General features: G+C 36.0%; 1 protein-coding gene across 5 annotated transcripts in view; it reads left to right on the top strand.

Moving 5' to 3' along the window:
• Positions 1–23,338, top strand: part of DGKB (diacylglycerol kinase beta) — a 385,657-nt gene that overhangs the window by 98,262 nt on the left and 264,057 nt on the right. For 4 of the 5 annotated variants that reach the window (XM_083866608.1, XM_083866607.1, XM_083866609.1 and 1 more), the window contains 2 exons: positions 10,269–10,345; positions 14,613–14,633. In XM_083866608.1, coding sequence (XP_083722734.1) covers positions 10,269–10,345; positions 14,613–14,633 — 98 coding nt within the window. The remainder of the gene's footprint in view (positions 1–10,268; positions 10,346–14,612; positions 14,634–23,338) is intronic. The other variant, XM_083866610.1, reaches the window with a different exon arrangement.

The following is a 23,338-nucleotide window of genomic DNA, read 5'->3' as shown; positions in this document are numbered from 1 at the left end:
GAGGACAAGTAACCCAAGTGTATTAAACTGCTTAAATTAAATAGTCAAGCAGATATTGTTTAGGATGATTAGAGATCTCTAAGCTTGCTTGTGGGAGCTATTTATCTGAATAATGTTATTACCTTGCCAAGTAAGTTTCTGTGAAAATGCAGTCTTCCTTAGAGTGTCTCTCCCTGATACTCCAAAACAAAGTGTCATTTGATAAAGTCATAGATAATCCTGGCAGTAGGGTTTAATGCTGGCTTTGTCAATGTATTATCTTATAAAGTTTATTCTTGCTTGCCATCTCTTTGGAATCCTGGAATGACAAAGAATTACCCAGTTCCAGTTTTGATATTAAATTGGAAAGGCAGAAGATGAAATCTCATTGTACTAAAGCAGATAGGAAATTCAGGTCTAATGTTTTTGTAGAGAAAGGGAAAAGATTTGAGATGCTTCGAGCAAGGATCAGTAGAAAACATATCTCCAGGAGTGTGAACTGATCTTAAGGGCTTTTCTTTCCCTGATGTTCTTGCATGATATTCTCTTCTGTACGCTGTATATCTCAAGTATTATCTGTTATGGTCCCTACTTTCCATAGACACATAAAAATTACTGAGATAAAGCAGTAAATTATCTGAAAAATATATTTAATGATTAAAATAATAATAATAATAATAAATTATATAGCAATGCACTAAAAATGATGTTTAACTATACCAAACTTGAAAATAGCTGGCTTAGATGAAAATAGATTTTTTTTAAATTTGGAAGTTCACATCTAGAAGATTTATGGAAGTAGTACTTAAAACATTTGTTTCTTAAAGCAATGAACATAAAGCAGATTTCCCAGGATAGATTTAAAATGACAATTGTTAAGATAAATGAGCATATATTAATATTTAATGTGTGAAAGTATAATATAAATACTGAGTTGCTGTAGTAATGAAAATAGGAAAACTCAAAAACTTCCTAGCATACAGTTAAGGCACGGTTTTCTCTTACCAGTTAATTTAATTTAATTAAATTTCAAGTTACAGCAATTAGGAGAACATTATTATCCCAGAAGTTAGGTTTTAAACTGGAACTGATTTTTTTTTTTATTTTTTACTAATCAGTCTGTAGCATTTTTTCTTTGACTTTTATGTTTTAATTCTATCTGTTTGGCAGTAAACTTTTTCAGTAGCCTTATAAGGTAGCTGAATGCTTAAATACCACAGTGGAAACAATCTCTGCATCACGCCATACCTTTGTAATTAAGCAATGGTTCGGAGGCTGTGACTTGTAGGCAAATGTCTACTACCAGCCCATTCCTATGGACAACAGAGCTGTTACTTTTTCAGTGACTAACTTTAAACTTTATATATTAATGTTTCCACAGGCTCAACACATGTAAGTACTATAAGTACTCAAAGATTGATTCCAAAATATATATGGCAAGATTCTCAGCCAAACTGGTGATAAATCAGAACTGTTGTTGTAGTGTCAACACTTTCAACACACACAAACTTAAAAATATTCTACAAAGGAAATAGAAATTGGAAAAACTTTATATAAGCAATATAATTTTTTAAATTTTTTTTTTCTTGGTCAGGAGTAGAGTTGTGAACCATCAGGCAATTTCTTATTATGTAAACTGGAGTAAAATTTAAAAAATATTAAATACTTGCCTCAAGAGGTCAAATCTGCTTATGCTATCCAAAGATATGTGGAATGTAAAGGAGACATGTTCTGTTTCCCTTCTCCAGATTGTATATGGCCACCTTATGCTAATTTTATATAGAGATTTGATAGATTACAACAGGTAATACCTTGCTGATTGTAAACGCTCATATGAATTCACCAAATTGCACCTATTATGTCTATGTGTTTATTTATGTATGAACTAAACTGCAAGGGCTTGGCAACATTGTATGTATGTGTACAGGGTCTATGTATCTACATCGTGTGAAGTCTCTACATGCAAATGTAGTCAGGTAATAGTGAATTTTGTACATGCCAAAATACCAGTGGCAGTACTGCTCTGCTTGATAGATTATCTGATAGCTTCAATTGCCACTAGGTGTTGAAAAGCTTTGGGTAGCATTGTCAAGGCTTGTTTCTTAGCTGCTCTTTCTCACTGCACCAAGCATGAGATCACTAAGAACCAAAGCTTAGGAATAGTATTTAGGACAGGAAAAGGGCAATGCAGTTTACACTGGTACATATTCATAGCAAGTGCAGGAGCCTTCATCATTTGTAGTTCAAGATCCAAGTTCATGTGTATTTGTGTTGCTAGTTGTCTCAGTTTTATGGCGTAGGTATATATTTGACTTAAAGGCTTTGCTCCCAAGAGAAACTATAATAGAGAGTCATGATTGCAAGAAACACAGATTTTGCAATGTCAGCAATTGTCACTGTATAAACATTTAAAAACATTTAAAATTTTGTAAGAGGAAGGGTAAAGTGAACTTGATTCTTTGGAAACAAGAAACATGATAAAGCAAAATGGGGAAAAATTTGTGCTCAGGGAGGAAAAAAAACAATTTCAAGAACTGCCTGTGCTGTAAGGAGGAATGGAAGAACCAGATGTAGCTTCGAAATTCTGTCTTGCAGTATATCTTATTCAAAAATTTTTGAAGCCATAATTGAAGTTTAGGTTAAATAGGTTATGCATTCAAAGCATACAAATATAAAAATTCAGAGAATTACAGAATCAATAAGGTTGGAAAAGACCTCTAAGATCACCAAATCCAACCTTTGACTGAATGCCACCATGCCTATAAAAACATTTCATGAAGTACCATGTCACTTTTTTGGACACTTGCAGGGGTGGTCACTCCTCCACTTCCCTGAGGAGCCTTTTGAAATGCTTAAGCACAATTTCAGTGGACAAATTTTTCCTTCTTGCCAACCTCAACATCCCCTGGTGCAACTTGAGGCTGTTTCCCCTTGTTCTGTCACTGCTTGCCTGGGAGAAGAGGCCAACTCTCACCTGGCTACAGCCTCCTTTCAGGGAGTTGTAAAGAGTGATAAGGTCACCCCTGAATTCTCCAGGCTGAACAGCCATAGTTCTCAGATGCTACTTGTAGGACTTGTGACAGGTCCTTCCCCAGCTCCATTGCCCTTCTCTGGACACACTCTAGCACCTCTATATCCTTCTTCTTGTGATCACAGGATTTGAGGTGTGGCATTTTGGGGAAAACAGAAACAAGTGAATTAGTGTATTTTTAAAAATGTATATTTCAAAACCTGTTGAAATATTCTCAAACTTTAAATGCTATTTCTCTGTTTCCACTTAAAATTGTAAATAATACCTTCTAAATTTTTAATCAAACTGATTTGACTCTTGTACTACTAGTTAGTGCTTAGATTTAGTGTTTGGAGTGAAATATGTTGTCAACAGCATTCCTTCCTTAATTTAATAGACAGTTGTTTCATCATCAGTCTAACTGAAAAACTTCTGAACTGGGAGCCTCTGTCGGGTGATATGACCATCAAAAAATAAAAAGGAAATGAGAAAAGGTTTGTATGAGATTTCAAACTCAATTATGATGATGGGATTAAGAACTGTAGAAGTTCCCAATGCTTCTCCTTCTTGGTCCCAGTGCGAGGTGTTTCTTAACAGACTGACAGCCTCTTACTTGCCTCGACCCCAGGAGATGCCCAGTGCCTGTCTCTGGAGCTGCTCAATGCCAGCTGTGGTGATGGGACAGACCCTGGTGGTCAGGGCCTTCCCTGCTGACCCAGGGGATCCATGGGCTCCTGGTCCCACAAAGCCCAAATATTCACAGCAACCTGATATCCTGCATCTTCCTCTCAGAGATGCACTCTGAGGAGCTTTCAGAATGTTGAAGATGCAATTTTCAGAATGTCAGGAAATAAAGGAGTCCAAAAGACACTGAGAAAGTTAGCTGGAGTAATTTTAAAATGTAAAAAATCTGATGCATTCTTTTTCTTATTTAACAGTTTTTAAGTACACTCAGGACTTAGCTGCAGTTCTGCTCAAGTTTTCGAGTCTGTTTTTGTCCTTTACTTATTTCTTCCTTTGAAAACTCATCCTACTATCAGACTAAAATTAAGCCTCCCCAACTCCCTGTTGTTTGCCATATACTTTTCACTTGAGCATCTGCTTAGGGAAGAGGGATTTAGTGGACATTTTTTATTAATGTAGACTAAAGATGTGTTGGCACATGCAGTCAATATTGCTTTTGTTCACAAAGAAGTCCTTGTCTAAGTATCATTCAGTTCATAGCAGTGGGTAGAATCAATCTGTCTTGCTCCTTGTGTTGCCAAGCCCCAGCAGGGAGGATGGGTGGAAGAGGCAGCTCCTGCTTTGGGTGTCAGGAGGAAGTTTTCCTCTGCAGCAGGAGCTGCTGCTCCTACCTCTCGTTCTACCTCCTCTGTTCCTTGTTGCAGAAGGAAATACACTTGCCACTGAAACTCTGACTGAGTTTCTAAGAAGCATTTTTCCTAATTGTTATAGAATTCAATGAAAATGTAATTTGGAGGATGGAGTTCAATTCTTCTGATTACAATGTTACCCAAACCATTGGTAGCAGCAGGTTTTGGGGAGATCCCCTTTAGACCAGTAGACAGTGATTGCTTTCTCTTCTTGGCCACTCTTTGGAAAACCACAATATGTTTTAAATTCTCATTACAAGAAAGCCAAAATCAAGTGTTTGTCCTTTTAAAGGTTTTAAATGTTTGTTTCCTTTGTGAAATTTGCATCAGAAGACCACTTATAAGTCATGAACTAAAAACGAGGTGTGACCTGTATTGAAAACTTTATCAGTGAGCCTGCAGCCATACATAGGGGCAGCAGGGGACATGTAAGCCCCTGCCTTCTGTGAGTTCAGTAACAACCAGCAGGCATCTCTTACCAACACATACATGCTGCAACCCTGAGTAATGCTCGATGAGCCGTGCCCTCACTGAAACAACCTTTTTGTAGAAAGGTGAACAGTTTTTACTTGATGGTGCTGCAACAGGTTTGTTGGAAGGCTTGGCCTCTTTAATATACTGGAATTTCTAGATGAGTAAAGCTTTAGATTAAGCTGATAGCTTGAGTAAAAGCATTGTCCAGTTCTCTGAATAAAATAAACTAGGCAAAAAGGAAAAAAAAGCTGTGCATAGATTTAGATAAACACACATTACTGTATTGTTGCACAAAATATATCCACAAAAGAAACTCTGTAGAGTAAGAACCTGTATTAAAATTGTAATACCACCTGATTGCTGTATTTCTCTCAGTGCTTCTCTTTGGTTTATCTGTCAAGAAGAGCTTTTGAGTTTGAGCTGGGCTTTGTTGGTGTGCAGAAAATTGTATATATATGGTTGGATCTTTTGCTTTTCTAACTCATAATAAGATGTTTAGAAAACCTCTGTGAAACTTTTATATTTTGTATGCCCATGATATGTTTCATACTGTATTAAGTTTACAAAAGGCATATGGAGCTGTAGAGAGTGGTTATTACTCTACATGTTACTGTAGGTGTTAAAATTAGTTATGGCCCATTAAATGTGCAGGCTGTTAGGACTTTCTGTTGAGGGTTATAACTCATAATGGAATAGTTTTTTTTCTAATGTTTATTTCTTTTTGAATTGAAAAGCATTTCTATGTACATACCATGTGAGTTTTGTATAAGTTTGTCTTATGAGTCTTTTTTAAGGAAAAATTCTTTTGAAGGTTTTTTTCTGTGAGGATGAGGAGAAAATGTAGAAAAAGTGTGTAATCTGGGCAAGTTTTCCTTCTGTTCTGTGTTTTCTGATTATAGGAGAAATGGTACACAAAATTCCAGTCTCAACTGAGTGCTCAATTTTCTTAATCTGAGGTTGAGTCACTTTTAAAAATGAATAATAATTTTTAATGTGGGCTAAACCTCAAACGATTTTGATCTTAGTATGTAAATTTGTCTTCAGTTATAAAAAGTATCTTTGTCAGGGCTGAAAGATAGTTAAGAAAAAATCAGACACTTCAATACTTTTGCTTTTATATATGCAGGTTTCATATTTCTAGTGTCATTGTTTTGATTGTTTTGCCTTTATTCTAAAACAATACAACATTATCCCAAGTTGCATCTTTATCATTTTGGAGCTTTAATTTAAAACAGAATTTCTACAACATGGTGTAGAATCCAGCTATTTTTCTCCTATGTACTTGCAATAGCTTTTCAGTTAGAAGTCTTCCACAACATGCCTTCCCTATTCTGCCCCAAACTCACTGGGGTGTGAGGTAGGACGTGACATCTCACCTCATGCAAGGCAAACTCTGAATCCTGGGCTACAGTTTCTCTTTTTCTCCTTCCACCCTATTGACTAAATGCAAATTGCAACAGAAGATGGGTTGAACAGTAAGAGTTGAAATCAATTCAGGCAGGGGACAGAACTGAAGGTCTTCTGTATTTTGACTGAATACCCAAAGCCCTGCCCTAGTGGGTAATAAAAAATAACAAAATTGTAAAAGCAAAGAGAAGAGAGATTTTTCATGAAACAAACATTATATTTCAAGCTACATTAAGTTTGTACTGTGCCAGCTATAACTTTACAGATAACATGGGATTTAAGCGCTGCCATGACAGGCTATAAACTATACATACACATATTTGGAAACCATCTCTCTTGAGGAGAGCATGGAATGCAGAGACTTATACAAAGAAGGAATTTGTCCTTCATTTTAAAAACAGCTAAGAGTGTTCCAACAGAGTTTAAAACCATATTTGTGTTTTAACATGAGTGGTACTTTCGAATTTACTGAAATTGCTCTGAAGTGCTAAGGCATGCAGAACATCTGTACTTTTAGGAAACAGAGAGAATACAGGTTTTGTTCTGATATTTGTGTTTACACCAGCATTTTACAGTAATTATTTACATGATTTGGATCAGACAAAACTGTAAAGATATCCATACCATTGGGGTTTTTTTACCTCCTATTTATTTTCTATTCTTAGAAAAAACAATCTTTGGAAAGATTTCTAGTTATTTCTGTATGTATTTTCTGGATTTTTTTTTTTTTTTTTTTGCTGATTTTTTGACAAAAAAACCATGTACTTGGCTATTTTTTAAGTAGAGTTGATAACATTTTATTAGAGTTTCTATTCCATCCAGCTTTCTAGGACAGGTTTTTTTTTTTTTTTTTTTTTTTTTTTTTTTTTTTTTTTTTTTTTTTGTTGGCTTTTTGGTTTTTGGGGTTATTTTTAAGTGATTACTGAAAAAGAGTAGAAAATGATCCTGTTCTTCATATCCCTTTAGGACAACTTATTAAAGCTGGAACATGTTCCCAATATCAGTTTGCCTACTGGAGGCTGAGGAAGAAGAATTAATTTTTTCTGAGGGTTGTCAGCCCTGTTAAGGAATATGCAGGCAGAAGATGGTGTGTTGGCATTCTTCTTAAAATATCAATATGTCATTTTGAACATCTTGAAAGATCTCTATTCTAGCTTGGATACTGTCACATGAAGTGAAAAAAAAAAATGATTGAATGACTGTGAACAAAAGAATGAAAAAATGATTTTGCCTTGGCTGTAGTACTCAAAATAATTATAGCTCCTGTGATGCCCTAAGCTTTAGCTTGCAGATTCTGTGTTACCTAAGGATGTAGTTCTGAGCCTCATATTAAGTGGCAGTAAGCTCTCTTCACAGGGTAGGGAGACAAAACAAATTCCTTTTCTGCTGAGAACCAAGGACAACTTTCAGGCCCAAAAGCACAAACAACGGTGGACTGAAGGGAAGAACACGAAGGATGAAACCTCACAACCTGAAGCTGTAATGGGACAATTAAACCCCAATATGTAAATGGACCAAAACTGTTAAAAATATAAGACTTCATGACCGGTCAGCCTTTCGTGTGTGGCGTTTCGTAGTGGACTCGGGGTGCAGCCTTGGTCAGGCTTTTGTCCTGCCCAAGGTGGATCCTGGAGGCCTTTCAATCAATACCTACTTTATTCTCTAGCTCTGTCCAGTCTCTGTTTCAGATTAGTCTTCCAGGTATCACCTGACCTGAATGTGGAAATCTTTTCAAAAGTTTTGCTGGACAACTAAAGCAGAATATAGTTCTGCAGACCTTTATTTTCTTGCCCGTAATTTCAAACATGAAGGTGATGCTTTTGGATGTGACTGTTTTAAACTCATGCATGTAAAACATGAATAGTTACATTGTTGTTGCAATAGAGCATATTTTCTGTCTTGATACTTGACTAAGAAAACTGTGGGAAAAAAAATGGAAGGCAAGAATTGAATTTCAATAAGTAACGTAACATAGGTTTTGCTTTTAATAACAGTTGCATAGGCATAATACCAATTTAAATATGAATAGACTACCTCGCAAAATATGAGGTGAAAGCATAGTCATTGCTGAAAGAAAACCTCAAGAAATTGTTTTAAAAGCCCTGGAAAGCAGTCTATTTCTATTTTATTTATGTATTTTTTAATTTGGACAATAAAAGATGTGTGAGGAGGCCTTGCTGTCTTTTTATTTGATGTGTGTTTAAACTTTCCTCCAAAGTTCAGAAGAATCCTTTTTTAGGATGAGGCTCAATCACCTCTGTTATACATCTGCTCATCTCACACTGCTGCTTTTGTAGTTACTGACATCATTATCGTAACATGCAATGATTTTTATATGCAGCCATGCATATGAATAGTGAAAAACATACTAAAATAATAGAAACCAAATAAAAATAAAGTATTGTCAGTCATCAGTTTGTGTGCTTGTCCTGGTCAGTAAGTGTCTGACCCACCAGCTTCTAATTACAGCTGATAATAAAATTTGTTGCTTAACATTTTTTTTTTTTTTTTTACATAAAGTTGTAGTTTTTTGTTGTAATTCAAATGACACAGTAATAAGATTCTAGATGATTTTATCAAGTAAATATTTGCATTGACTGCCCAAGAGACCTGCAAAACTCCATTGCTTATAGTTGACAGTAACATTGAAATACGTCTAGTTAGTGAAAATAAACAGTTTTGTTGAGGCCACACATAGTCTCAGGTGTTTTTATTTAAGAACATTTTGTAAATGAAAAACTTTGGGAAAAGCCGTTCTTATTACTGTGTAAACTGTGTATGAGAGTGGGAAGGGAACACCTCCTCCAACACCTCTTAAAACTGAATTTTAGTGTTGCATCCTGTTTATAGATGCTATGAAATGTTACAGAACTGTTACATAAGTTCAAATCCTTGGCTGCTACATTTCCTCATTTCAGGTCACAGAATTTGGTAAATGTATGTTTTAGAGTCAGGATTAAGATGCTGAATTTCTTCAAAGTCTAAGAACTATTAGAATGCCATATTTTGCTGATTTGATTAATAAAAACCATATTAGGTTCTAATGTTTGCAATATTAAGTGCCGAAATAATTGCTCTAGAGAGTGCTGTTCTTGGTTCACTCTTTGCTTCTCTACTTTTCTTCCAGGTTTTGTTGTAGAAATAAAATTGAAGATGCAAAGTTCACCATTCTCTTACTCACTGCATTGGTACTTATTACTAATTCATGATGTTGTGCCCATGATCCACATTTGACCACTGTACACTCAACTACTGAATTTTAAAGAAACAAATGAGTTAGAATTATTTTTCTTGTATTGCTGAGATATTTAGTGGAAAAGATGGTTATGTGCATGATGAGTTCTAAGTGAATCTGAGTTCAAGAGTTTTATGTAATGGCATTACTGAAATAATTGCTTTGTTATTCTGCACGTAGTTAAAATACATTGGAAAAATTATACCAACCTGATTCTTAACTGCAGGGATTTGCACAATTCTGTTAGACAAAAGGTACCGAAGCTGATAGTTTTTAGAATACCTGAGGCATCTGCAAAAATTGAGGTTTTGAAAACAATATTTGTTTTCTGTGATGTGACCACTGAAGAGTTTTTTTCTGGAAGGTTCCCATTTATCTTGATATTGTCCAGCTCCTCTACTCACTGGCAGCTCTACTAAAGGAGATTTTGTAGTGCTGATGGAAATGACCTTGTTTTGTGGTTGACTCAATGACAAGAAAAGTGACTTGAAATAGTCCTGAAAAAAAGTCTCTCAGAAATATGTTATTTAATAGTTAAGGATTAGATCAAAGACTGTTTAGTTCTGAGCATTTTGTTTTTACTTGATGGTTTTTACAGTACTTGTTAAGAAGGTAAAGTATGTTCTCATTTTCTTTGTGCCCACAGCTCTCATACAGCTACAGAAAATTACTAATGTGCACTGAGAAAAGCTATTAGCAGTTTTGATTGTTGTTTTTTTAATTACAGTTCCTATTATGTAAATCAGTGTTCTGTATTTTCAATTTCTCTCTCTTTATTTTTTTTATCCAGATTCCACCAAGAAAATTAAGGATGTCTTAGAAGAATTCCATGGCAGTGGTGTGTTAGCAAAATATAATCCTGAAGGGGTAAATTTTTTTGTTTCTTAATGATCAGAGATGTTGGGGACAATTTGCAAATTCTGCAGCCATTCTAAGCACTTGAAATAGAAAATTATTTATAAATCAGGTGTTTGGGATATTTGAAAGTGTTTGGAAAGCAAAAAGCCAGGATGCCATATGATCTGGAATATCCCTGTAGTCAGTTGGGTCAGTTATCCCAACTGTGCCTCGTCCCAAATTCTTATGTACCTTCAGCTGCCTTGCTGGGGGGCTGGTGAGAAAAGGCCATGACTCTGTGTGAATAACTAAAATATCCCTCTGTTGTGAACACTGTTTTCAGCACAAACCCAAAACATAGCTCTATGTGAGCTACTGTGAAGGAAATTAACTGTATCCCAGCCAAAATCAGCACACAGATCCTCTTCCCCCCACAAATAAAAACCAAACACCCAAAATACCTCCACAACCCTTATGATAAGATTAACGGTTTTCAAGTCTCTGAAGATTGGAAATGTTAAGCATAATTTCAAAAATTATAAAAGTGAAGTTCATTAAGATTTCTTTTTAAATTCTGTTTCCCTTGTGTTGTTTCTGGTAGTGGGATTTTCTGATGTTATGAAACAAAGAATTCAGTTAAAAAAAAAAAGCTGTGTATGTACATTGTCACTACAGATTCACCACTAGACAAAGTATTCTGATTTGGCTGGAAGAAATAGCCAGATTGTTTTCTTTTCTTATCCTAAATTAAAATTTGCATTTGCTTTGCGCATCCTAATAGTGTGATTCAGAATGCAGCTAAATAAAAACCTGTTTCAGTAAGGTTTCTAATAGTAATATTTCTGACTGTGATCACATTATATGAAATTAAGGATAGAAACATGTGCTAACCATTACGAAAATTACTTGATCTTATATTTCAGGATGTAAAATGCAAAAAATTATTGACAACGTATTGGCAACAATACAATTATTGCCAACTAATGAGTTATAGCTTATTAGGTATTGAAAAATCATTTGATGCTTTGAACTTGGCCAGGCATAACACTAGTCATTTTAGTCAGTTTCTGAGGAAAAAAATTAATAATTCAGTAAAATAGTGGGAGTTGATCTTGTAAATTATCATCTTAGATTTCCAGGTTTCTAGTTAAATACATTCACAGAATATAAATTGATAGGAATTCTGTGATCATCCACAGGCTGTAGGATGCTGCTTTTACCTGCTTTTTGTTAGAATATAGACATATTTTTTGGGTTTTCTTGTGGTTTTTTTTTTTTTTTTTTTTTTTTTTTTTTTTTTTTTTTTAGGAAAAATGTAAACTGATAAAATGGTCTTAATCTATGGTGTTCTTCTAATTCTTCACTTATTCTCAGTCATCATACATGTTCAGTTTTGTGAAATGTACCCTTTTAAAGTAAAAATAACTGCCTTCTATGTGATTTAAACGATATGTTGCCTTATAGGTAACATATTTTCAAATTGTCAGTTGTATATAAACATGGTTACCTGAAGCAGTGTGGTTAGTCTCTTTTAACAAAGTCATTCTTCCAATTTGGGGCTACATGGAAGTTGAGTCACGGCAAGATGGGTACCCAGGAAAGCTGCTCTGACTGAAACCAGGTGAATTGGCAAAATCTGTGCAAAGCTGGAAATAGTAAGCACAGCTGGTCTTGAGACAAGTCTGTGGCTCTGCATGGTGTCTCCCTGTTCTTCATTTCACAGCTGTTCATTTGCAGAATTCTACCAGTGTATTGAAACATCTCAAGCAGCAGAGTGCTCAGGGCAGGGAGCAGGACAGGAGGAGGGGAGGGTTCAGGAATTCAAGACAGACACCCTGTGATGACTTCAATGTCTTCAGCAGGAATCAAGCTATACACTGCTCCTGGGTCAATATTGGACCTAGGCTAACCCTGACAGTTCTTTACTGCTCAGCACTTAATCTTCAGGCAGTGCAACATAAAGCATAGCTAGCAACAAAGCTACTTTGGATCCAGTAAAATCTGTTAGCTCAATGTTCATGCCATAAGCTGCTGAACTGGAAGCAAAGAGGCTGAAATTTCTTGTGGCACTGAGTGAATATTCCATTCTGACAAGTGAACTGCCTTTGCCCAGGTGTGTCTATATTTTTGGCATTCATTCAGCCTGCTGTGTGAATAAACTCTTTACAGAATGATTTGAAAATTGATTTTATGTGGTTGGATGAGGACTCTGTGGATTGGGTTTAAGTAAATGAGATGACAAAAATTAACTGATCCAGGTGACATCAATCTTAGTGTAGCTGTTTTTTTCCATGTGTTCTGGACAGCACTTCTGTTTTGTTTTTTTGTTTTGTAGAGGATGCCATAATATTTTCATTTTACTTCTCTCTTTCTTAGGTTGTTATCTTATAAACACTCCAAATGGCTTAAGTCTTATTCTACCGAAAGATGATGTCAGGTTTTTTACCCATAAACATGGGTCCTAGACCTATGGGAAATTCAGCAGAGTGATATATTTACTTAAATATTTACCTATGTATTTAAAGGGTTCAGGAGTTTGATCCACTCCATTGGTTATACAGTGCAGTTTTTATCACAAGCTGATCTAATGGAATACAAATAGCAAAAGAAAAGCCATTGATATTCAGAATTTGCTACCTGAAATAATCTGGTTTGTTTTTACATTATTTTATATATATTTTTTTTTGAGTGAGTGGATTTTGGGATTGAGGGAAGAGGTTTATATAGTTTATCAGAAGGTTGTCTACTATAGGGAGTTTATTTATGGAACTTTGCTCTCTGCATTCAATGTAAGAGAGATGCCTAAAATTTCTACAAATGCTACTGAATATCTGCATTTCCATGTTTTTCTCTAAGTCAGTATCAAAGAGGTAATTAAGAATGGATTTTATATGTAGTATAAGACACATAGATAGTCTAATACCAACCTCTTGGAAAGCTGTGATTGATAAATATTTTTCTCATCATTCAAGATCTATTTATATTAGTTGATTTCATCCATTTCACTTTGAGGGGAGCACTGAATAGGTTGGCAAGAATTAGGAAAGCATATAGAGCTAAAGACAAAAGTGTCAAAATGGGCAATAAGTACACAGCATTGTGTGCTTGTAGTCCTAGTGTTGTCATCCTTTTTGAGTGCATCCTAAGCCTTCGTTTATGGAGGAGTCCATTGGCTTTCTTGGCCACCTGGGCATATGCTGGCCCATGTTCAATTGGCTGTCAATCAGCATTTCCAGCTCCTTTTCTGCTGGACAGCTTTCCCAGCCTGTGGAGCTGCCTGGGCTCACTGTAACCCAAGTGCAGGACCCAGCACTTGGCCTTGTTGACCTCATTATCACTGACCTTACCTCACTCATCCAGCCTGTCCAGATACCTGTGCAGAGTCCAGATACCTGTGCAGAGCCTTCCTACCCTCAAGTAGGAAATCAAAGCTCTTGCCCAACAGGGCATCATCTTCAGGCTGACCAAGATGCAAGTCATACCTTTGTCCAGGTCATTGATAAAGATATTATACAGAACTTGGTGAGTCCTGAGTAACACCGCTTCTGGCTGGCTACTAACTTGATATAGCTGCACTGACCATCACTCCCTAGGCGCAGCCACCTGACCAGTTTATTAACCAGCAAAAGGTGCACCTGTCCAAGCTGTGAGCAGTTTCTCCAGGAGAATGCAGTGTTAAAGGCTATATTAAAGACCTTAGAGGTTTTTTCCAGCCTTAATGATAAGGATTCTACAGAAGGCCAGGTAGATATTAGCCTCATCTACTAAGTGGGTCACCTTGTCATATAAGGAGTTCAGGTGTCAAGGACCAAGGAGTCAAGCAGGGTCTGCCTTTATGAAAGTCCTGCAGGCCTGGCCTGATCCCCTGGTGCTCTTGTATGCGCCATGTGATGGGACTGAGGATCATCTCCATTACCTTCCCACTTGGATTTTAGAATATTCAGTTCTAATAACAGTTTCATTTATAGCTCTTCTTGGCAACAATTTTTTAATGCTTTTTAAAGTACGCACAGAAGAAAGACTAACATATTTATTTATCTTTTTTGGTTATCTGTCATTGCACGCTTAGAAATAAATTGTTTGCACTGTCTAATAAAGACTAGAAAGCTGACCTGGAACCATTTTCTTTACTAATATGCTGATACAAGAAAATGGGATAATCCATCTAATGTCTTAAACCTGCTCATCTAAATCACTAACCTTTCACTAAAAATATTTCTATGATAAAAATAGAGCTTGAGTGTCATGACACTGCACTAATGTATGTATGTTCTTTCTTTCCTTGCATGTGTTACAGAAACAAGATATACTTAATCAAGTAAGTAATGTTAATTTTTTATTTCTTTATGCATAGGTGCAGTATATTTTATTTTGTAGGCTTCCATTGAGATGTACTTATTAACAAATACTGCATGTGGCTATTCTTTCCGATAATACTTAAATCTCAAACCAGAAAGCATTCCTTTTCTGCTGGCAGAATTTTTCACTGCGTGACTTTCATTTTTGTCATTCACAGTACATAATTTTACTAACATTAATTGAGTTAAATATGAGAAGTAAGTCAAGAGCAAGTAATTGACTTGTTCCTTAGTTGTCACAAAAATTTCGCTTTACTGTGAGATCTTGTAATGGTCTGTATTATTCTGAAATGGTAAGAACAGATCTCAGGAAAAAATATTAAATGATGATTTCTATAACCATACTGTTCATATATATCAGGCTTAAAATTGCAGATTTAATAATTTGAATAAGGCTTATGGTGCGCTTTAAGTGATTGTGACTTTACAGCAATTGCAAGAGAAATGGTTAAAATGCTGATTGTCAACCCAAGAAGCTACACCTGAGCAATTTCAGTAGCCTAAAACCAGGTAAAAAAGTAAAATTGGAAAAAAAAAATAAGAAAGGGAAGAAGGACTAATCAATTTAATCAAATGGACTAGATTTTTAAGTGACCTAGTTATTCTTTCTTTAACACAAAAGTATTGAAAAGCTCCAGCTCTGCTGTTCTGGGAAGAGGCAGCCAGAACATGAGAACAATGAGAAAGTCAAGAGAGTGAAAGGATTAGTTTTGTAGGAACCTGTCACTTTCTGGGGTCAGAGGCCAGTCTGGCTTTTGGAAATGTGTTAGTAAGAGCAGAAGTCCCCATTCACAACAGGACTTTCTTCAGATGACCAACGTTATTTCTTTATTTTTTTTAATAAGCTAACAGAGTGACTTCAGAGGGTCCTGAAAGAGGTTTCAACATTAAAGCAGTGTGTCTGTGACCAGTTGAGTGTAATCTCATCAGTATTTAGCTAATTACTTTGTCAAATGGGTAAGTGAATAATAATAGAATCAACAAACTAAATGAAATTTGGGAATTAATATCACACTGGAAAAGCTTGATGATGTAATGGACTACAGTAAATGGAATGAGATGTGTGTGTGCAGAGTGGAGTGTAGTGTACCCTGGTCCAGCTGGTGTTGTCAGATAAATTGATGTGTGTGTAGTTGGTCTCAAGATGAATGCAGAGTATCAGTGGTTTAGTCATGAAGAGGAGAAGGATGTTACTGGGATGTTGTAATAGTATTCCTGTGGCCATGGCAGTCTGGAAAGAAGACAAAACTTGTAAAAAGATGTAGTGTCTAAGGCCCATTGAGGTAAGTGGAAAAGTAGTTAAAATTTGCAGCACACAGGAATATGGTTTGAAAGGATATTTTGTGTTCTTTGCCTCAGCTATGTTATTTGATGTGAGGGAAGATATTAAATTACTGTGAAGATCTTGCCTTATAATATATTAAGTGAAGTATTTCTACTACAGATAGGAAGATTTAATTTTCTATAAAAAAAAGTTACTGCACAAGTCACATCTTTCTACTTTTGTCCAAATGATGGGATAAAGTGAACTCAAATTGGATCTAATTTACAGAAGGTTAGTAGGATGTGCAGAATTTTAGCATATATAATGTAGGAGAAGCCTGTCCCTCACATGTAAAAAGCTTAAATTGTATCTTTCTAGCTACAAAAGAAAAGAATGTAACATCTTGTGGGTATCACCAGCAATAAACTCTAGGTTTCAGACACTGGGTACTCTGTTTTTCTGGCTCCATGGGCAAAATTTCTAGCAAAAGCTTTCTGGATACCTAGAGAGTTGGGAAGCCTTCCAGACAGAGATGTTGGCAGTCTGGCTGTGAGCCTGCTTTCTGTGGAGCGTGTTGAGGGCATCGAGTTGTAAAATATTTCAGATAGTCAGTTTCTGAATGCTGAAATGCTGGAAAACCATTCAGTTTTGAACATTTTTTAATTATCTTTACTGGTCTCTATCTGCTTTTGTCAGGCTGTGCTACCAGTGCAAATCTTCCTCATTGATATCCTCCTTTCCTTTCGATACACTTCTCTGCCTTAAGAACTTATTTTTATCCTTTTTTTCCTTTACATTATTGTATTGCACACTACCTGATGTTTAAACTTTATAAGCCTATTATGATTTACATGTCACTTGTTAAAAAATACGACTTAAATCGCTTTAGACAGACTATTTAATTATGATGGAGGGGTGCTATTTGTTTATTTTCATTAGGAAGAACAATATATTGTCTTTTTTGTTGTGTTGCCTTCAGCTATGCTTGATTCACCTGCATGGTAACATCTAGATGATGTTTATGAAACTGCAGAGAAAAACAAAATATAGCAAAAATACTTTCAGTCATAATTTATTGCAGGAATTAATCAACAAATGGAAATGTCTTGAAATCTTCTTTTGCAGTAGAGAATGTATACATGTATAATTGAGCAGATGCCGCTGCTCATATCCTTTTAATTCTTTCTAAGCTATACTTCTAAATAGGTGAGGAAAAAGTCAAACTTAGGTCAATTAGTATAACTCCACTTTTATTAAAACCTGTGCATTTACTCAATATAAAGTAGATGTAACTTGTTGACAAATGGAATAGGATATTTTAAACCTTTTTCTATTAGTGTATTTACTATTCCAAGTGAAGGTTCCAGTTAGCCTCAGATTGTGTTAAATCTCAGCAAACCATTCATTCATGAAGTGAAAGTTTATTACTTTTATTCTTTGATACTTTAAAGAGGGGGGGATGAACAATAACAGGTAACATGACATTGTCAGGTATTACTTTTCTTAGTAAGAGTGTTGCAGCAAGTATTTTTTTAAAAAATGTAGCCTGAAATAACTTCCACAAAATTGCAATGCACAGACACAGTCATTACAGGTAAAATATGTGAGAATACCATTGCCATAGAACATGCCTAGAAAAATTATTTTTCTCAATTTTAAGCACATTATGGAAATAACAATTCAGACGCATTTTGCCTGTGAGTAGGTTTTTACACAATATTTACGTGCAGATAAATTGTTTGTTTCAACCAGAACTTTTTGCCATAACTGGCATTTTTCAGAGATTCATTAAGTCTGTTTTTTATTTGGCTTATGTCTGAACCATGCCATCTACCCCATTTTTCCTGACCAATTCTTCTACAACAGAATGTAAACTATTTACTTGTCACTTTGTTTGATATGTAACAATTTTAAGTCGACTCTGAATGATAATCTTCTAAAAGAGCCTTCTGAAAGTATGTGATTTATCACTCTTCTTAAAAAAAAAACCACCCACCTTTGTATAGTAAATGTAGCATATTTAGTAAAAGTTAAGTATTAAATACAAGTACTTATGTGTATAGTACTTAAGGATATACAACATTCTGCACATATAGAATTATGTATTAAGGAAAACCTCCTGATAAAAAGTATTGGGGTTTTTCTACCTGCATGTGAGATTGGTATGAGACTGCAGTAGCTGGTGCATACATTCCAGACTTATTTTGGTAATTAGTATCAATTTATTAAAATAACATGAGAATGTTATGCTTAAAATCTAATTATTGCATAAAAACAGAGTTTTCCCATTTCCATTTTAGATGGCTTTGTTGAGCTTACTTCTTTGAAGAGCTGGGGTAAAATTCTGGCAGTAATTTATGTCTGTGCATTGATAGTATCCAAACACTATTTGTCCATATGGAGTATTTGGTAGGAGCAGCCTGTGAGAGCATGTGGGGTTTTAAATATTTTTTTAAAACATTCATATCAGTAGATATTAATTTGAATGCTGATATAACTAAGAAATAATTTTAGTTGGTTACCAGAATTTTCAGAATTATTTAATTGTGTAAAAATTTTATTAAATGGAATGCTTAAATCAGGAAATGATAAGGACTTTCAGTTTAAACCAAATTTTAGCCTGATGCCCAAAGCCAGTCTTCATGAGGAATTCCAGATTTGATTTGGATTTCTGCCCTATGAACATTTTAAATATATTTTAAACATCAAGAACTTCTGCATTCTCATGTGATTAATGGGTTTTAGCTTGTTAATCCTCTGTATATAGTCTCTCCACTTTTTTCCCACGTCTTTTGGCAATGTCAGGTTTTAAAATGTGATAATCAATGAATCTTCAAGACTTTGACTTTTGTGGGAATGTTTTAGCAGTGGTATTCACAGCTAATCACATAATTGTCACCAATGTACCAGCTTTAGTGTTTCCCATTGTTGTAATAGAACTATGTGTGAATCAAGGCCCTGTAATATTTACTCTTATTCAACAGTTCATTTTTCACATATTGAGTCAATATAAGTAGTTTAAAAAGAAATAATCAGTTAAAGGAACTTACCCAACCCCCCAAAAATAACCCTGAGCAATTACTGTCAGTAGATGAAAGCTGATTATATTTTTGGCACCATTTGGAGATCAGACAACATAATTTAAAAAGTAACTGAAAATTACATTTCAACATCATTCTTTCCATTATCTGTGAAATTTTCTTTTTAATAAATGAAAACCATATGTCATGGAAGTCTCTTAAAAAGAATGATTTCTCTTTTTTTTCTCTCTTACATTCTGTTTTTCAGGATGCTGAAAATAGTGGCTAATGTTGAAATATTTTGTACAAATCTAAAAGAAGAAAAGACCAAAGAGAATTAAAATACCAAAGTGGTATTTTAAAAGACTTTATGGGTGGAGATTATTTTCAAACACTAGATCATGTCTTGTTCTCATTTGTGTGGCCAGTGTGGTGGGGCAAAATAAAAGGAGTATTATTCTATCCCTCCCTGCCCTCCTCCATCCACAATGGCAACTCTTTTGTCAAGAGACTATTAATTTTTTGGTGTCTCGTAGACGGATACAGCTTCTCTCCCTTCTTTCAACATATCATCCAGAAGAACTGGTTGTTTTATTTACACCAGCTAGGAAAATATATGAGACAGTTAGACCTCTCCATTGCAGTCGTTACAATAGATCTTGAATAAAAAGCTTCCATTTTCTTAATAAATTATTGATTCTCTTAAAATGTATTAGTTTGGTAGGAATGTAGCAAAGTTAAAAAACTTCTATGTAAAAAGATGCAAAAAATGCCTTGACTATATCCTATTTTTTACTGAGGAACCATGTTCTCTGTATTCTCAGCATTGGGATATACTGACTTTTGATGTCTGTATCATGTGGCGTTCTGTGTGTTGGCACAACATATAAATGCATAAATCTTCAAAATATGCATACTTGGATTTTTCTTGATCTTACATATCTGTGTTTGCTATCAGTAAAGCAGAAAAGTGAGCTATAAAATTGAACAGCATAACTGCTCCATATCGCCCTGATCTTTTTCAGCCTTCTGATGCTTGCATTTTCGTAGTAGTTTCTCACAGATTATCATGTAAACAAATGTTGTGGTGTGTTCCCAACTTTCCCCCAAATCTCCATGGAGTTGGTCTGACCCTGCAGATGCTCCATCCCCTTTACCTGTCAGTTAAGTTAACCCAGCCCATTCTTCTAGATCCCTCTATGTCAATCCCCAGTTGTCCCAACCCCTTGCCTGCCAGTCAAGGCTTGTCCCCTCCCTTTGTTCCAGAGAATTCTGTGTTCCTTGGTACCCAGTTGGCTCATTAACTTTGTACCCTCCCCTTTGTATCTCCCTATTGGCAGTGACCCTTTGTACCACCCCTTGCAATCCCCACCCACTGTGTTTCCATTGGTTGTTGCATTGTACCACCCCTTGTTCCAGCCCCTGTTTAAAAACCGATGTACCTCTGTGGCCAGTGCTCTCTCTCCCTGACCCCTTCAGCTGGAATAAACCTCCTGTTGGAACCTCATATTGAGAGCCTTCCTCTACTCCTTTGCCTGGATCCTTGTGGTTGCCTCCTCTGCCTGGTTTGGGGCTGCACACCCCAGAGGTTCTGCAGCAGACACGGTCTGTGTCCCTGCAGTTCCCCACGCTTGTTGTAGAGCTCCCACCCCACAGCTACTGGAGCTCTAAAAACCTGAAAGGGAGCATACGACAGTCAGTGATATTTGCATTCCTTTATGGAGGAGGAACAGTTGAGAGACTTCTAGTTTGATCAGTGGGGTCGGAGAGGTGGCAACCTCATCCTCCAATCCCTGGTCATTGTCGAGAATGTATATATATTGAGGTGGAGAAATAAAAGTCTCTCTTTTGCCCTAAGGACTGGCTGTGTGCGTGTCCTTCATTTCATGTCCTCTAGCAACAACTCTAGGAGAAAGGACAAAGTCAAATACAGTGTTTTTAGATGGAGTTCAGACTCTTCCTCTCTGTTGCTCAAGGTTTTAGGAACCATTCTGCTGCTTGGGACAGAATCAGGCATTTTAAGGCATCTCCGTAGCCTGTTGTAGCCATAATCAGGAGATAAAGACCTGTGGTTTTAGCTGAGTGTTGGGCTATATATGTCTGATACAAAACTAGAAGAAACCTGAAATTGTCTGCTATTTTGCCAAGCAAAATCATAACTGCTGCTTGGAATCCAGTCCTTCAATTCCTGTTCTTCCTGAGACTGAGACTCACCCTCTGTGAAGTAACACTAAATTAGTGTAATGTACTTATCAGTGAGTGCTTGAGATGAAACAGAACTCTTATCATAGTAATTGGGGATTTTTTTAAAGCATATTAAGCATAGGCTGATGCACATTCCTTTTTCATTGGAGTCCCTCATATTCTGCTTATCTGGGGTTCAAAAGAAACTGAAGTGTGGGGAAGCAAGAGCTTTGCTTTATGGCATTGGTGTTGAATAGAAAGAGAAGTAAGGTCCATACATTCTTTAGTGGTGTTAGTAAGGTAAAAAGCATCTTATTACATATCTGTGAGATACAAAGAAATCCACATATGGTCGTGATACTGTGGAAAAGAGTAGTTCCTTTAATGTCACATTTGTAGTATTTTGTGCAGTAATAGAAGCATTAAATTCCAGACTACTTTTTTAACTATGAATGAAGTGAGATTTTTAGTGCATCTAAAAACTCTGAACTGTTTTTAATGGTTTTGTTTCTTCATAGTTGTGAATTTTTTAGTCAATGTACTCAGTGTCACCCTGGAAACTCTCTTGAAATATGTGGTTTATCCTGAAAGCTTTATTTGATCAGTTGCCAGGTCTTTAATTTCTTTTTTACTTCCACTTCTTTAAAGTTAAGGTTCTTTAGGATTTTTTTTTCTAGTTCAATGATTACCATTTGTTCAAGCGTGTCTTTTTATGTGTGCTTAATGTTCTTTCATACAATTTTGTGTAGTATCTTAAGAAGGATAAACTAGTGTTCAGATTCAAGGAAAAATAGTTATCAGCTAATAGTATTGGGCAACTTGGAACTCAATAATCTACTTCCAAGACCCCTGCCATGGGCATGGACATCTTCTACTAGACCAGGTTGCTCGGAGCCCTTGAAAACTGCCAGTGATGGGGCATCCACAACTTCTGTGAGCAACCTGTTCCTGTGCCTCACCATCCTCACTATAAAGAACTTCCTAATATCTATCCAAAACCTGCCCTTGTTCAGTTTCAAGCCATTACACCTTGTCCTATCTCTACTTGCCATTGTAAAAAGTCCCTCACCAGCTTCTCGTCAGCCCCCTTTAGGGACCAAAAAGTGCTATAAGGTCTCCCCAAAGTCTTGCCTTTTCCTGAACAACCCAACTTTCTCTACCTGTCTTCTTAGAAGAGGTTTTCTGAGATACAGAAGGACAACAAAAGACCAGGATAAAGAATTTTCTACATAATGGGCTTTTAAAATGTATTATTATAGAAAAATAGGTAAATATATCAGAATGCTTGTGAGCTGTTAGAGTTTGCCAGGAGCTTTTAGCTGCTGGAGTAGAAGGAGCTACATTGTTCTGAGGATGTACTTTTAGATCTTGTCTCAGTTCTTCCACTGAGTGCAGATTATTCTTTATAATTAAAAAAAACCCCCTCTTTTTGTCTGCTCCATTTTCCTTAAGAGGGTCAGGCAGCTGCTCCAAGTAGGTTGCCTACAGATGAGATTGAAATCTCTGATGCCAAATCTGAGGTCTGCAACTCAGTTCTTGCTTTCTTCCTTACCTCATACACGGTTACCCAGTGATGTCTCCTTGATAGCCAAAACACAATAGAGATAGGGTTATAAACAAGTTTGGAAGACTGGTATTTTATGCTTGTGCTTGCCTGGCCCAGATGTCACCTCCTCACATAGTCTGTACACAAATGGTGTTGTCTCTCTCTCTCTTTCCAGACATCTATTTTAAGAAACAAATAGGTGTTATATGGCGTTATCTTTCGCAGTTGCCACTTTTTATCCATGGAGCTAGTGTTGCTTTAGTCTTATATATTCGTATTTTAAAAAACTGTATCGGGTATAACAGAGGTCTGTGATAAACTCCTACACTTTTATTGTATTATATTATTCTAAGAATAGTATTATGAGGATAATTCTTTGCCTAATAATTTCTGTTTCATCCTAGTTCTTAGAGGGCTATTTGAGTGAAGAAATTTTCTGCAAATTAATGGGAGTTGGCAGAGCAAATCCTAATTGTTCGTGTCTTCCTTGTAAAGTGAAGGATGCCATAAGCCATAATGTTCAGAAAAAATTCCACCACAACACATTGGTTGGGTATGGGTTCTTTACCAAAAACAATTCAGTAGAAACTACAGATCTGGGCAAATCTCTCTATATTTGCTTAGTCAGACATCGTGGCAAGAACGTTCTCC

Source organism: Zosterops lateralis, assembly GCF_965231275.1.
Source record: "Zosterops lateralis genome assembly, chromosome: 1".
Taxonomy (NCBI): Eukaryota; Metazoa; Chordata; class Aves; order Passeriformes; family Zosteropidae; genus Zosterops; species Zosterops lateralis.
The sequence above is the reverse complement of the archived record's forward strand: the minus strand, read 5'-3'. Positions and strand labels throughout refer to the sequence as shown.